At 45.6% G+C, this 16,255-nt stretch overlaps 1 protein-coding gene across 3 annotated transcripts in view; it reads left to right on the top strand.

The window, feature by feature from the left end:
• The window catches only part of GATB (glutamyl-tRNA amidotransferase subunit B), an 83,311-nt gene extending 67,290 nt beyond the window's left edge, over positions 1-16,021 (top strand). For 2 of the 3 annotated variants that reach the window (XM_079154203.1, XM_079154202.1), the window contains 2 exons: positions 14,371-14,505; positions 15,820-16,021. In XM_079154203.1, the coding sequence (XP_079010329.1) occupies positions 14,371-14,505; positions 15,820-15,948 (264 nt within the window). In that variant the 3' untranslated portion in view covers positions 15,949-16,021. The remainder of the gene's footprint in view (positions 1-14,370; positions 14,506-15,819) is intronic. The other variant, XR_013766256.1, reaches the window with a different exon arrangement.
• Positions 16,022-16,255: the final 234 nt, after the last annotated feature.

Here is a 16,255-nt window from a genome sequence, read left to right as displayed (position 1 = left end):
TAAAGAACTTCTAGGCAGCTGCCTCATCTCAACTTCAGAGATCACAGCTGTCAATGCTTCAGCCAAAGTCCTAATGTTATTTTAATGGTGCCTTTTGCATTTAATATTTATACGCACCGACAGTGGTGGCAGGTTACAAAGTGAGGCTTTGGGGAAGCGGCTGCTTCTGGCTAATTACGAGGCACCATGGAGCATACACAGGCTCTCAGCTGTGCAGCTGGAGACAGGAGCTGATAAAGGCTCTGTTAAGCCACCTCGAGTGAGGCTGTCAACTGCAGGGACCCACCATTTAGGAGAGGCTTTTGGTTGCCTGGATGTCAGAGGAATACAAATGTTTGTGACAGTACTCTGCAGTTGTAGGAAGATGAGATGGCCTGAGGGTAGGAAAACTCGGTGTGTACATAAGAGCATATGAATTACAGTATTTGAAATGAAAGAGGAAAAAAATCTTCCCTTCTCCTCCTGCCCATCCTGCACCACAAAAAAGAAGGCAAAACAAAAACCTAAGGCAGTGCCTGAGATAGTTCCAGAGGGAAGCAGTGGAAGACGCTGACAGCTGGGCTCAGATGGAGATAGGGCAGGTTTGCATTTTATCCACTCTGGAGACGTTTAAAGGAATCCTGGCTTCCGTGAGGCAGCCAGACTCAAATAAAAGCCTGCTGAGAAAGGGATATAGGATGTGCTTCATGAATAAGGGAGTCCCCTTATATGTCGTGGCTTTGCCCTTTCATTGTCTACTTTTTGCTTTTTGTTTTTAAGGAAATCACTGAATTTCATGGGGTGGGGGGTGGGAATAATGTATCTTGATTATAAGGAATTTAAGTAATTCAGAAAAATATGAAGATTCTTAGATTCTACCCTCTTGAAGTAACTACCATTAACACGGGGTGACCATCATTCCGGGCACCTACCTCTGCATATAAACAGGGAAAAAGGGCAGATAGTCGTGAAGTTAGACAGTGACTCCCAAAAACTAGAGGTAATAGTGTACCTACGTTTTTTTTATCATGAAGCATACAGTTCAGAGGTGTTTCTAATTTATGAAGCTTTGCATTTTTTCTTAACACATATTAACTACACGTATTAATAGAATTCCGTGTGATATTTCCATGCATGCACACATCACAGCATGTACCAGTCATTTCCAACTACATTTTTTCCACCAGACCCCTCCTTTGTTCAGGAGGCTGTCCTTTCTCCAGTGTATGTTTTTGGTGCCTTTGGTGAGACTCAGCTGGCTGTGGGTGCGTGGGTTTATTTCTGGCATCTCTCTCCTGTCCCTGCTCTGAGTCTCTTTGCATGCCGGTATCATGTTTGGGTCACGATGGCCCTGTGCAGGATGTCTTGAAGTCAGGTATTGTACTTCTTGCAGCTTTTTTTCTTTCTCCTTGGATTGCTTTGACTACTCAAGGTCTTTTGTTTCTCCATGTGATTTCTCCAGTTGGTTTTTCTAAGTTTTATGGTGTAGATCTTAAATATCCTCCAATGGCTTATGTGTTGGTCCCCAGCTGATGGCACTTTGGGGAGGTGTTAGAACCTTTAGGAGGTGGGAGCAAGGAGCAGCTCGTGGAAGGGAATCAGGTCACTGGGGCAAGCCCTTGGAAGGCGTATTGGGACCCCCCAGCCCTTTCCTTTCTCTTTGCTTCCCGGCCACCATGAAGTTGGCATCTCTGCTCCACCACACACTTCCCGCCACGACAGGCACCAAACAATGGACCAACCAGCCGTGGATCGAATCCCCTAAAGCCGTGAGTCAAAATAAATCTTTCCTCCTTTTTTTAATCCATTCTTTTGTCACAGTAACAAAGCTGACTGAGACACTAGTTCTATGAAGAAAGCCATGGTGTTTTGATGGGGAGTGCACCGAATCTGTAGACCCCTTGAATATTTGAACATTTTAACAATATTAGCTCTTTCAGTCCATGAACATGGGAGGTCTTTTCATCTTTGAATATCTTCTTCAGTTTCTTTCATCACTGTTTTATAATTTTCATTGTAGTAGCCTCTCACTTTTTTAGTTTATTTCTAGGTGTCTTATTCTTTTTGTAGGTATTGTAAATAGGATTGCTTTCATGTCTTCCTTCTCAGCAAGTTCATTATTAGTGTATAGAAAAGTTACTGATTTTTGTTTGTTGATTTTGTGTGCTGCTACTTTACTAAATTCATTTATCAGATTTAATAGTCTGATAGAATGTTTAGTTCTAACAGTGAACACAGTGTTTAGGTTTTTTGTGTATAGAGTCATATCATCTGCAAACAGTGAACACTGGGCTTTCTCCTTTGCTATTTGTATGCATTTGTTTTTGTTGTTCTTCTTCTTTGTAGATACACATGACAGTAGAGTGTATTTTGGCATATTACATATACATGGAGTATAACTTACTCTAATTAGGATCCCATTCTTGTAGTTGTACACCATGTTGTATTTCACTGGTCATATATTCATATATGAACATAGGAAAGTTATATCAGATTCATTCTACTCTCTTTCCTGTTCCCATCCCTTCTCTCTTTCCTCATTCTCTTAGTGTCATCCAATGAACTTCTGTTCTCCCCCCAACCCTTATGGTGAGTCAGCATCCACTTATCAAAGAGAACATTCAACCTTCAGATTTTGGGGGTTGGCTTATTTCACTTAACATGATAGTCTCGAGTTCCACCCATTTACCAGCAAATGCCAAAATTTCATTGTACTTTATGGCTGAGTAATAGTCCATTGCATCTATACAACATTTCTTTATTCATTCGTTTGTTGAAGGGCACCTAGGTTGGTGCATTTATTTCTTTCTTTGGCCTAATTGCTCTGACTGGAACTTCTAACACTATATTAAATAAGAGCAGTGATCATATCATCCGCAAATAGGGATAGTTTGAGTTCTTCTTTTCCTATTCGTATTCCTTTAATTTCCTTGGTCTGTCTAATTGCTCTGGCTAGAGTCTCAAGAACGATATTGAATAGGAGTGGTGAAAGAGGGCATCCCTGTCTTGTTCCAGTTTTTAGGGGGAATGCTTTCAGTTTTTCACCATTTAGAATGATATTAGCCATGGGCTTAGCATAGATGGCCTTTACAATGTTAAGGAATGTTCCCACTATCCCTATTTTTTCTAGTGTTTTGAGCATGAAGGGGTGTTGTATTTTATCAAATGCTTTTTCTGCATCTATTGAAATAATCATGTGGTTCTTGACTTTAAGTCTATTGATATGGTGAATTACATTTATTGATTTCCGGATGTTGAACCAACCTTGCATCCCTGGGATAAAACCCACTTGATCGTGGTGCACTATCTTTTTAATATATTTTTGTATGCGATTTGCGGATGATATGATTATATACTTAGAGGAACCAGGAAATTCCACCAGAAAACTGTTAGAACTCATAAGTGAATTCAGTAAAGTGGCAGGTTACAAGATCAATGCTCATAAATCCAATGCATTTTTATACATAAGTGAGGAATCCTCAGAAAGAGAAATTATGAAAACTACCCCATTCACCATAGCATCGAAAAAAATAAAATACTTGGGAATCAATCTCACAAAAGAGGTAAAAGACCTCTACAATGAGAACTACAGAACACTAAAGAAAGAAATCGAAGAAAACCTTAGAAGATGGAAAGATCTCCCATGTTCTTGGATAGGCCGAATTAATATTGTCAAAATGGCCATACTACCAAAAGTGCTATACAGATTCAATGCAATCCCAATTAAAATCCCAATGACGTACCTTACAGAAATGGAGCAAGCAATCATGAAATTCATCTGGAAGAATAAGAAACCCAGAATAGCTAAAGCAATCCTTCGCAGGAAAAATGAAGCAGGGGGTATCGCAATACCCGAACTTCAACTTTATTACAAAGCAATAGTAACAAAGACGGCATGGTACTGGTACCAAAATAGACAGGTAGATCAATGGTACAGAATAGAGGACACGGACACAAACCCAAATAAATACAACTTTCTAATACTAGGCAAAGGCGCCAAAAATATGCAATGGAGAAAAGATAGCCTCTTCAACAAATGGTCTGGGAGAATTGGAAATCCATATGCAACAGAATGAAACTAAACCCATATCTCTCACCCTGCACAAAACTCAACTCAAAATGGATTAAGGACCTTGGAATCAGACCAGAGATTCTGCAGATTATAGAAGAAAAAGTAGGTCCTGATCTTCAACATGTCGGCCTAGGACCAGACTTCCTCAACAGGACTCCCATAGCACAAGAAATAAAAGCAAGAATCAATAACTGGGATAGATTCAAACTAAAAAGCTTTCTCTCAGCAAAGGAAACTATCAGTAATGTGAAGAGAGAGCCTACAGAGTGGGAGAATATCTTTGCCAATCATACTTCAGATAGAGCACTAATCTCCAGAATCTATAAAGAACTCAAAAAACTCTACACCAAGAATACAAATAATCCAGTCGACAAATGGGCTAAGGAAATGAACAGACACTTCACAGAAGATGTACAAGCAATCAATAAACATATGAAAAAATGTTCAACATCTCTAGTAATAAGAGAAATGCAAATCAAAACCACCCTAAGATTCCATCTCACCCCAATTAGAATGGCGATTATCAAAAATACAAGCAACAGGTGTTGGCGAGGATGTGGGGAGAAAGGTACACTCATACATTGCTGGTGGGGCTGCAAATTAGTGCAGCCACTCTGGAAAGCAGTGTGGAGATTCCTTAGAAAACTTGGAATGGACCCTCCATTTGACCCAGCTATCCCACTCCTTGGCCTATACCCAAAGGATCTAAAATCAGCATACTACAGAGATACAGCCACATCAATGTTCATAGCTGCTCAATTCACAATAGCCAGACTATGGAACCAACCTAGATGCCCTTCAATTGACGAGTGGATAAAGAAACGGTGGTATATATACACAATGGAATATTACTCAGCCATAAAGAATGACAAAATTATGGCATTTGCAGGCAAATGGATGAAATTGGAGAATATCATGCTAAGTGAGATAAGCCAATCTCAAAAAGACAAGGGACGAATGATATCGCTAATAAGTGGAGGATGACACATAATGGGGGGGAGGGAAGGGTTAGCGTTAGGGTTAGAGTTAGGGTTAGGGAGGGGGGCAAATATGGAGGAAGAAAGTACTGTATAGAGGGTAAAGAGGGGTGGGAGGGGTGGGGGGAAGGGGAAAAAATAACAGAATGAATCAAACAACATTATTGTATGTGGATTTATGATTACACAAATGGTATGCCTTTGCGCCATGTACAAACAGAGAGGCAACATGTATCCCATTTGTTTACAATAAAATAAAATAAAATAAATAAATAAATAAATAAATAAATAAGAGCAGTGAGGAAGGATGCCCTTGTCTCATTCTTGATCTTGGAGGAAATGCTTTCGGGTTTCCCCATTCAGTATAAAGTTGGCTGTGAGTTTATCTATAATAAGATATAAGGCTATATGTGCCTTAATTATTTGGATGTATGATCCTTCTCTATCTAATTTGCACTGAATTTTTTTTTCCCCTGCTGGTCTTACTATACTTTATCAGTTTAAGAAACTAAAAAAAAATGTAACCTACACTTTTAAAGTGCTAGCCAAAGACCCAAAGTGACTGCTTTTTTAAGAGTAGTTTTACTAATTTTAACTTCTTTTGATGGGACAATCTGCTTCATTTTAAATTAAATTGAATCAGAGGAAGACTCTAGGATTTTTCTTTCAGTGACATGGATACTGTACAGAACTTTTAACATGAAACGATGATGACTTTTATAAAATGCTTTTTATATATCAGTTGAGATGATCGATATGATTTTTATCCTTCATTCTGTTCACACGATGTATTACATTTATTGATTTGTTATGTTGAACCATCCTTGCATCCCTGGAATGAAACCAGCTTGATCATGATAAATGATCTTTTTGATGTACTGTTGTTGACTTTGATTTTCTAGTTTTTCGATAAGATTTTTACATCTGTATTCATCAGGGATATTAGTCTCTAGAGGTTTTGTTTGTTTGTTTGTTTTTGCTACATCCTTGTCAGGTTTTGTTAATAGGGCAATAGCAGCTTCATAGAATGAGTTTTGAAGGGTTACTTCCCTTTCAATTCTCTAGAATACTTTGAGAAGCATTGGTTTTAGATCTTCTTTAAAAGTTTGGACTGTCATGTATAACCAATGAGAACAAATAAAAACTAAATAAATCAACAGTTAAAAAAAAAGTTTGATAAAATTCAGCAATGAAGCCATCCAGCCCTGGGCTGCTTCTTGTTGGGAGACTTTTATTACTTACTAAATCTCATTATTTCTTATTAATGTATTTAGGTTTATTTTATCTTCTTTGTTCAATTTCGATAGGTCATGTGTCAAGAAATTTGACCATTTCTTTCACATTTTCTGATTTCTTAGCGTATAGTTTTTCAAAATAATTGCTAATGATCCTTTGTATCTTGGTGGCATCCTTCTTTTTCATCTCTCATTTTATTTATTTGGATCTTCTGATTTTCCTCGGTTAGTTTAGATACAGATTTGTCAACTTTATCTTTTGAAAGAACCAACTCTTTGTTTCATTAATCTTTTTATTGTTTTTTTTTTCTAGTCTCTATTTCATTGATCTTTTCTCTGATCTTTATTATTTTTTTCCATTTAATTCTCAGTTTTGGTTTGTTATTTTCTAAAAACTTGAGATGCATAATGAACGTGCTTATTTGAAATATTTCTTCTTTTTTTTAAATGTAGGCACTCATTTATATGAACTTCCCTCTTAGTATTGCTCTTAATTGCATTCCACAGGTTTTGACATATTGTATTTTATTTTTTAATTTCCCTTCTGATTTCCTCAGTGACCCACCGTTCATTTGAAAGTGTTCAGTGTCAGTGTGTTTATATAAATTCTTAAGTTTGTTACTACTAAGTCCTAGTTTCATTCTACTGTGATCAGAAAAGATACAGGATTTGAATTTGCATAACTTGTTTTGTGACCTAATACATATGGTCTGTTTTAGAGGAAGTTCCATGCACCAATGAAAAGAATGTGTGTTCTGCAGCTGTTGTGTAAATTTCTGTTAAATTCATTTGTTCTATAGTGTAGTTTAATTTTGATGTTTCTTTGTTGATTTTTTCATCTGGGTGATCTGTCCATTGAAGAGAGTGGGTATTGAAATCCCCCACAATTGTATTGGGACAATTGGGAGAGCCCTTTAGATCTAATAGTGTTTGTTTTATAAAGTTGGGCACACCAACATTGGGTGCATAAAATGTTGTATTTACAAACATATCTTTTTGATGAATGATCCATTGATCATTATATAGTCACCTTCTTTGTCTCTTCTTACACTTTTATTCTTAAAGTCTGTTTTGTTAGCTCTAAGTATAGCTACTCCTGCTCACTTTAGGATTCTGTTTGTTTAGAGTGGTAGTCAGCTTTTGCATTGCTGTGACCAAAAGACCAAACCAAGAATAATTTGAAGAAAAGTTTATTTTAGCTCATGGTTTTAGAGGATCAGTCCACTGTCAACTGACTCCATACCTGTAGGCCCTAGGTGAGTCAGAATATCATGAAAGAAGAGTATAGTAGAAGAAAACAGGTCAGGACATGGCAACCAGAAAGCAGAGAGAGCTCCATTTACTAGGGACAAAATATAAAGGCATACTCCAAGTGACCTACTTCCTCCAGCCACACCCAACCTGCCTACGGTTACCATCCAGTTAATCCATATAGGTGAATTAATCTACTGATTAGGTTAAAGCTCTCACAGCCCATGAACTTTTGGGGGATACCTCATTAATAAACTGTAACTCTTGGAATATCATTTTCTATTCTTTCACTTTCAGTCTGTGTATCTTTACTTGTGAGTTTTGTGTAGGCAAAAACTTGTTGGGTTTCGATTTTCTAAATGTCTTCAGCCAGTCTGTATCTTTTAATTAGAGAACTTAGTCCATTTGCATTCAAAGTTATTATTGGAAAGAACAGATACGCCTGTTTTGTTGGTTTTTTTCTCATCATTTTGAATATTTATTCTTTTTTTCTTCTCATTGATCTTTGTGGCTTGATGTTTTACTGTATTGATAATGTTGGATTCTTTTCTGTTTCTCTTTTGCGTATCTACTGTTCTATTGGCTTTTACATTTGCTTCTTTTATAGCAGTACTTATCTTTCACTTCTGGATGTAGGACTCCTATAAGCATCTTTTGTAAAGCTGGTTCTGGTAGTCATGAATTCTCAGCTTTTACTTATTTTGGAAGGTCTTCTTCCCCTCACCCCTTCTTTCATTTTTGAAGGATAGCCTTGTTATATATAGTTATTTTTCTTTCAGGATTTTGAATACTTCATTTCATACCCTTTTGGCTTGTATGGTTTCTGCTGAGACATCTATTAGTCTAATGGGGCTGCCCTCAAATATGACTCAACACCTTTCTCTTGTAGATTTTTAAATTCTTTCTTTGTCCTTCTTTTTTTTTTTTTTTTTTTTTTCCTTTACTTTTGATGGTTTGATTATAATATGTTCATAGTGAAGATCTTTTCTAGTCATGAATATTTGGGATTCAGTACTTGGGATTCAATTTTGTAAGCCTCCTGTATCTGCATATCCTTGTCTTTCCCAAGATTAGGGATATTTTCTACTATTATTTCATTGATTAGGTTTTCTACACCTGGGAATGGGCCATGGGAAGGACTCTTATTCTGCTCTTTAGACTGTAGTGCTGGTCAGAGATCCAATGGAATCTTGGGCAAATTCTTCTCAAGGCCTCCCTGGCTGTGAGCACCCATGGACAGGGTGACCACCAGGGCTTTTCACCCTCTGATTCTTCCAACTGAAGTGCTCACTGGAGCAAGAGCTGGCACCAGGCAAACTTCCTCTCCAGACGTTCTTGGGGCAGGGGGAGGCGGTGTGCCCAGGAGCTAGGCGGCAGCTGGAACCACAGACTTCTTTCCTGGCCCCCAGTGCCCAGTGCCTGGGTGGCACTGGAATGTGGGACTGGCAGGGCATGGCCTTCAATTCTGGTTCCAGCATGAATCTGCAGGTGACAGGTCATGTCCTTGGTCTCAGAGGGCAGGCTCCCCGATCTCTTGAGGGTGGTGCCTTCCATTCCCTTCCATGTCACATCACCTGTCCCCTACAGTGCAGGGCACTCAGAATGTTTGTGCCAGAGCCACTCTCCTGGGCCAGGTCGTGTTCATGGCCCAGGAGTCCAGTGTGGTGGAATGTCGGGGGCCTCAGAGACGGGAATCTGCAGACCCCTCGAGCAGTCCAAGCTCAGAAATAGCCCTGATGGTTCCTGGCCACGTGACCGGGGCTTGGTGGGAGACTCTGAAATCCTTTCCGGAGCAAGGCTGCTGTGCAGGTCTCAGGCGCGCCTCCGGTTAGGCTGCGGGCCTCGAGGGTCACCGGACTTCCTGGGAGCCGGGTTGCCACACCCCACCGATCCAGTCCTCTGGAACTCCCCCCATCCCTCTACAGCAGGGAGGCCCTTGCTCCTGGCTCTGGAGCCAGCACGGCCAGAGCTGGGACATTCTGTTTCTTACGGTGCTGCTGCTGTCCCGGGTCTTGGAGTCTCACAGGCCTTCTCTGTCTCCTGCTGGTTTCCAGTGTTCTCCCCCAGTACAGTCGGCCATCTTGAGAAGTCTCATTGGTGTGTGTTTAGTATGTTCAGAGTTGCCACCATCCCATTGCCCATTCCAGAACATCTTCATCACCCTGTAAAGGAAAGCCTGGGCTCATCACTCCCCATGAGCCCCTCCACCTGGAAAACTGATCTGTCTCCCTGGATGTGCCTGTGCTTGACATTTAATTAATGGACTCATAGGCTAGGTAGGCTTATGTGTTGGCTCTTTCACTGAACATAAGATATTCAGAGTTCATCCATGTAGTAGCATGTGTCTCTGTCACTCCTTTTTATGGCTCAGTAATATTCCATAGTACAGATAAGCCACATTTTGTCTATCCATTTAGCAGTTGATGAACATCTGAGTTGTTTCGAGTTTTGGGCTCTTATGAATAATGCAGTTTTGAACATTCAGGTACAAGTTTTTGTTTGAGCATACATTTTCCAAGTTGTTGGATATACACATGTAGGAATGAAATTTCTGGGTCATATGGCAATTGTTTCACTTTTTTGAGGAACTGCCAAATTATTTTCCAAATGGCTGTGCCATCTCATCCCCACCTGCAGTGTAGTAGGTTCCAGTTTTTCTGCATTCTTAGCACTTTCGTCACAGCCATTCTGGTGGATGTGCAGTAGTTCCACGCGTGTGTTTGATTTGTGTTTCTCTAGTGACATGGGGCATCTTTTTTGTCTTACTTTATAGTGCACTTTTTTGAAAAAGAAAAAGTGTTATAATTAATTTTTCAGAATTTCACCAAAGAATCCAAGTACGTCTCGGGTTTCAGAAACCCGTGAGCTGGAACCAAAGGCCTCTGGTCCTGCCAGTTCCTGGTGTGGCCCCCGACAGAACTGGAAGAGGTCCCAGGAGTGGTGGATGACCGGGTGAGGAAGTGTGCTGACTGTGTGACAGACCGCTGGGGACGGCAGATGTGTGGAAAGAATCATCCTGCCCTGAATTCTAGAGCTCCTGCTTTGTGTTCTCATTTGGTTTTTCTCCATCTCTCTCTGCCTGTCCCTTGCCAACGTCATTGCCAATTATTTCTGTCCCTTAGATGTGTCAGTGCGCCCTCCTCGCAGGTGTTCCCACAGGGCCTCTGAGACTCCAGCCTCCCCCTCACTCCTGGGGCCCGGGCGGCGAAGAGCTCACTGCCATGAAGCGGGCCTGTGTTTCAGAAACAGAAATAGAAACCCGAAGATTGTGTGTCGTGGTGAGCAGCCTCCTGGTGACCGCAGACAGGATCACCCATGTTCCCCCCACAAGATAGTCTGTGTTTTAAAGTGGCAGGTGGCTGTCCCTGTCTCCTCATCTAAGGACAGGGTCAGTTTGAACACTTCAGACTTCCAGACCATGGGACTCACAGCTAACCTGTAATACATCCCAAGATGTCCCAGCGCTCGTGACCCAGATGTGGTCAGGCTGCTGGTCAAATCACATCTCAAGGTGTGGCTGTCTCTGTGCTCATGTGGACACAGTTGCAGATGGCCCACTGTCTCCAGTTCACGTTTCCATGAGGCTAGGCAAGATTGGGGTTCACAGAGAGGGAGATCACATTTGTCACACAAGTGTGCCACTGAGCAACTTCCTCTGTGTGCTCGGGGGTCTGCTTTAGGGAGAGATCCCCGAAGACCTCTTCACGTAGGGAACGTCACGTGTCAGCACCAGCGGTGCGTTCACAGTACTGACGTGTTTCTCACTTGGTGCTTCAGGTCTGTGTGTGTCACTTGGGGGCATGGCTTGGTGACTGTGCCTTCCTAGGATGGCCTCTCACAGTACTTGTCTTTGGTAGAGAGGGACCCCCTTCTCGGCAGCTGTCACAGCCCCCACCCCTCCTTTGACAGGCTTTCTTCCAGCGCTGACCTCGGCAGCGCAGGCGGTGGGGCCTTGGCGCTCTCCTTCAAGGTGCTTTTTAAAAGTAGCTTGAGCTGGATAAATAGTTGGGTGGCAGTTAAGGAGAGCGTGACTTCGGCCCCCAGGTACCCAAGGGCTGAGTTTCTGCCACATCCGTCCAGCTGGCTCCAGTGTGTCTGGGCGCTTCCCAGCTGGCACTGCCACATACTTTTGGTGGCCATTTATGAACAGAGAGGACCAGCATGCTGCTCGCAGGTCCTTGTTAGTGCTCGTCTTGGGTGGCCGCAGCAGGGCCTGAGCCCGTGCTGCTGGCCGGAAACAGGTGTGCCAGCACTTCCCAGGGTGGGATTAGACCCAGGCAGGAGCCGAGGGTTTATGCTGCATCAGGAGAACTGCAGCCACAGAGGCCCAACAGCCAGAGGCCCAGGGGAGCAGGAGATCTAGCCAAGGCGGGACCAACCCCTTGGTGACTGCCTCCCTGCTGGGCCCAGCAGGGACTGCACAGTCCTTGTCTTAGGCAGGACCAAGGGCAGGACTGGACAGTGGGAGTCTGCCACGTCATCTTTAGGTCTCGGCGGTGGCGCTTGGCTACTTGCAAGGTTAATACGCTGGCGTGTTCTAACTGGGAGTCAGGGACACTCACCACGTGCTCCTGGAGGCCACTGACTGCTGAACCCCACACCTGCCCCTTTCTCAGGAAGCAGACAGCCTCTCTGCATTTAAAACGATGTGTCCTTGCCAGGTGCCAAGGCACACACCTGTAACCCCAGCTGTTGGGGAGACTGAGGCAGGAGGATCGCAAGTTTGAGACCAGCCTGGGCAGCTGAGACTCTATCTCAGAATAAAATTTTTGAGAAAGGCTTGGGGATGTCGCTCAGTGGTAGAGGGCTTGCCCAGCACGCGGGAGGCCCTGGGTTCTGTCCCCATCACCACAGGACGTCTGTCCTCTGGGGCCTGCTCTTCCGTCTGTGTGCTGTGGTTTGGTTGGTCCCCAGGCATGTCACCACTGCCGTGGTTATTTTGGCCCTGGGAAATCCAATCAGCACCTGAGCTCTTGGGTCGCAGCCACACCAGGTCCAGGCCAGGTTTGACTCCCTCGGAGGCCAGTGGCCGGTTCCAGGACTCCAGGGCCAGGAGCACTGGCACATGCAGGGGCAGACCTGGGAGTGCCCCGCAGACTCCGGGCCTGGTGAGAAGGAAGGGCCTTGTCGCCGGGCATTTCCTCTGTACCAGGAGGACGCCACTGCGTGGATTCCTCCTGAGCCGTCTTTGCGGGTGGTTGCTGCCAAGCTTTGAGGTCTCGTCTCTCTCCCTGAATGTTGGACATTTCCAGCCAGGGACTCTGTTTTAGGAGTCTGCAAATAAAATGAATGCCAACCAAAGCCTAAAAACCTCCAGGCCGGGGATAATCCCATCACATTAGGAGAGACAGCTGATGGGTGTTAGATTTTTATTAATATAAGAAGGTACGTCTGTGCTAAGTGAACAGACAGGACACACCCGTACCCATCCTCCAGCCACAGCGTTGGTCCAAAACAGGTGGGAAAGAAAAACCCCAAAATATTGACATGGGTTGTCTGGCGGGAACTGAATTCAGGCGCTTGCTTTGTATCTTTTATACATTTCCTTTTTTCCTGCAGTGAACATTTTTTGTAATTAGAAAAATGTTTTTAAAAATTCAAGGAAAATAAACATATCAGGGAAAGGGGGCAAAGGAATTCTTCAGACTTGCTCTTGGGGCAGCTGCCCAAGGGTAAACCACTATACCCCCAGTTTCAATGCTGCTGACATTCCGTGGACAAGCACGTGGGCACGGGGAGCCCCCAATCCCTCCTCCTCAGCCTCACTGAACACCCTCTGCCTGCACTGGAAGCCTGTGTTCCAAATTTTTTTAGAGTAGGGGCAGGTTTTCCGGGAGCAGCCAGGGCCGGGCCCGTGGGAGCTTAGAGGGGCGGCGGCACCTCGCCAGGCCCACACAGGTCTGGGTGCTGCAGGAAGCACTGGCGCCCATCGAGGCCGGGATAAGTGCCTGGGGTTTGTTGTGGCTCCGATGGAGGAAAATTTTGAGTCCTGGTGAGACTCAGGGCATCCTTCTCCTTCCATGGCCTTGGCGTGTGCGCGGATGACCAGGCCAGGAGGAGGGGCTCCTGGACACCCTGGTCACTGCAGTGGCAGGGAGTGTCCCCCGTGAGGTGATGGCTGCTGCAGGCTGAGAGGGGTTGCTGGAGGGGCCGCGGGAGTCCCCCAGGGAAGGAGCCACAGCCGCCACATTCTGTCCACACTAGGCAGACAGGAAAGGGAACCGCCAGGGAGATGCCACCTTAGAAATGACTGCCGTTCCCCCAGGTTTAACCAGTTTGGGAATTGGTTGTCATCTTCATTTCATAAGTGGAAAAAGGCACGGACCGTTGACTGTTGATTTTCCTAAGTCGGATCTGGGTCCAGCTCCACCTGTCAGGGGTGGTGGCGGCCAGGACCCTGTGGACTGTGGTGTGTGTCTTAGGTCACTTCCCCGCCCCTCCTGCAGCTCACACACAGCTCCATCCTCTCCTGAATGTCACCTCCACTAATTCAGTGGACATGAGGCAGATTCATCATGGGCCCTCTGACTGTGGTCAGCAGGAGTCCTGTGTCTCCACGGCCTCTCCCGTAGGTGGGGAGGACATGCCACCTCTCCTGGCACAGAGTCCTCTCATCCCCTCACCAAGCGAGTGCCTGCCTGGGGGACCACTCTGGGCATGTCTGCCTCCATTCAGGGTGCAGCAAGCCTGCTCTCCCACCAGGAGGCCGGTGGGGGGACAGGAGCTGGGGCAGCAGGGGCCCTCTCCCGGACCAGGCCCATGCAGTGGGGTGTTGATTGAATCCGCCCCCACACGTCACCACAGTCGCACGTGGAGGTGGGCAGAGCTGAGCCTGGCTTCGTTTGTCTCCCCCCAGGTGTTCCAGGAGCTGTGGAGGGCGGAGGGGAAGACGGCGGCGCAGGTCGTTTCCGAACAGAAGCTTGAGCTGATGCAGGATCTAGAGGCCCTGGACCAGCTCTGCCTCTCCACCATGGAGGGACATCCTCAAGTGGTGACTGTCATGGGGAGGGAGGGTGTTCGCAGGAGCCTGGAGTGCAGGGCTGCCCTGCTGCCAGCACAGGGCCGCGGGGACAAGGCCAGACGCCTTCCCACTGCTTCCTACTGCGGCCGGAGGCTCTTCCTCGGAAGAGGCCCGTTTCACCAAGTCCCTAAGTATTTGTGTGGGATCTTTGGTTAAGGTCTGAAGAGATGAAATGAGATGAATGTTGGAAAAACACAACTTCCTTTTCCTATAAGGAAACTTCCGCCGTGGCGTCTACCCTAGGCGGAGTTGTGCTTTGAAGGAGTACCAAGCTCTCCACGTCCAAGTTCACCCGGAGGACTGCCACCCTCTCCCAGGGCCCACGTGGCCAGCTCCGGTTCCTAGGGAGGACCTCTCAGTGATTAGCCAGGAGGCAGGGCTGCAAGAGGAAAGAGCTTGGGAAACACTTTAGCTTTGTGCCTTTAAGAAGTAGGAAGAAAGGAAGAGAAGAAAATTGTGTAAATTGTGGAGAAAGCCCTTTGGCAGGAGCACGGCTGCAAACCAAGTCGTTCCATGTCAGCTCGGTGCGCACAGAGCCGGGCAGCCGCAGCCCCGCCCAGCCCTCAGACAGCTAGAGATTTTTTTCAGTGGGAGAAAAATTGCCAGCATCTCTTTCAGAATAGTACCCACCCTCCCATCAGCTTGCCGGGGACACTAACAGCTCTGTAAAGAGCTCTTGATAAGGAAAATGAGCCTGCACCGAGTCCCGCAATCTCCATCTTCCTGCCTTCTCTGCAGTGACTGATAAGGACACTCTTAGTTTCAGACTCGTCCTGCGGCACTTGAGTGCAGATGTGCACTCACTGTTGCTGGATCGGAGGCTGCAGAGTAGGAGGTCGGAGTGGGTGGCCCCGACAGTGGGCGGTTATTTGACAGGATTTAGCACCTCCTGCCTTCATCTCCCCCCGCCTGTCCCCAGCGATCGCCCTCACCCCAGATGTCAGCAGGAGTTGCCATTTTTTAGATTCATTTTTTGATAAGAGAATCTTGTTGGCAGGGAGTGGGGGAGGAGAGTCTCATGTCCCACAACTGGTGACTGTCACTAGAGAAGTAGAGCTACCCGCATCTGGACATGGTGGCCCATCTCAGGGGATGATGACTCACAGCCAGCCTCGTGTCACCGTGGTGCCCTGAGGAGTGGCCTGGCTCCTGTGCATGGGGAGCCTAGAACCGCTCACGAGAGGTTCCCTGCCCTCCTCCTGGTTTAACCTGCAGTTAACTCCCACCTTCGCTGAGGGTGCTTGGGTGAGGCTCACTGTCTCCTCTTCGTTTCTGTCTTTAAAGGTGATGGATGTGAAGAAGGGAAACTCGAGAGCTATCAATAAGCTGATTGGGTTGGTCCGGAAAGCGACGCTTAGCCGAGCAGATCCGGCTCTGATAAAGGACATACTGGAAAAGAGACTGCAGTCGTGAGATGTTTTGGGGTCCCTCTGCCCATGGGAGCACAGCGTGGCCCTGACAGGACTCTGTGAAAGCTGAGGTCCATGTGCCACAGGTGCTGGCCACACCTGGGAGACATCTGCTTACACACCTGGGCCACACCCGTTGCTTCATGGACCTCCGACAGCTCCGTGGGAGCTGCAGCATCAGTGTGAAAACAGCACGTGCCACTGTGGGGTAACTGTAACGGAATAAAAGGTTTAACTGCATCCAACACCAGGCCATCTTTCCAGAACCTTCACCGTGCTGTTCCTTCACAGACATCCTCGAGCACTTGCCG

The sequence above is a fragment of the Sciurus vulgaris genome (assembly GCF_902686455.1).
Source record: "Sciurus vulgaris genome assembly, chromosome: 9".
Taxonomy (NCBI): Eukaryota; Metazoa; Chordata; class Mammalia; order Rodentia; family Sciuridae; genus Sciurus; species Sciurus vulgaris.
This window is presented reverse-complemented; position numbering and strand designations above follow the sequence as displayed.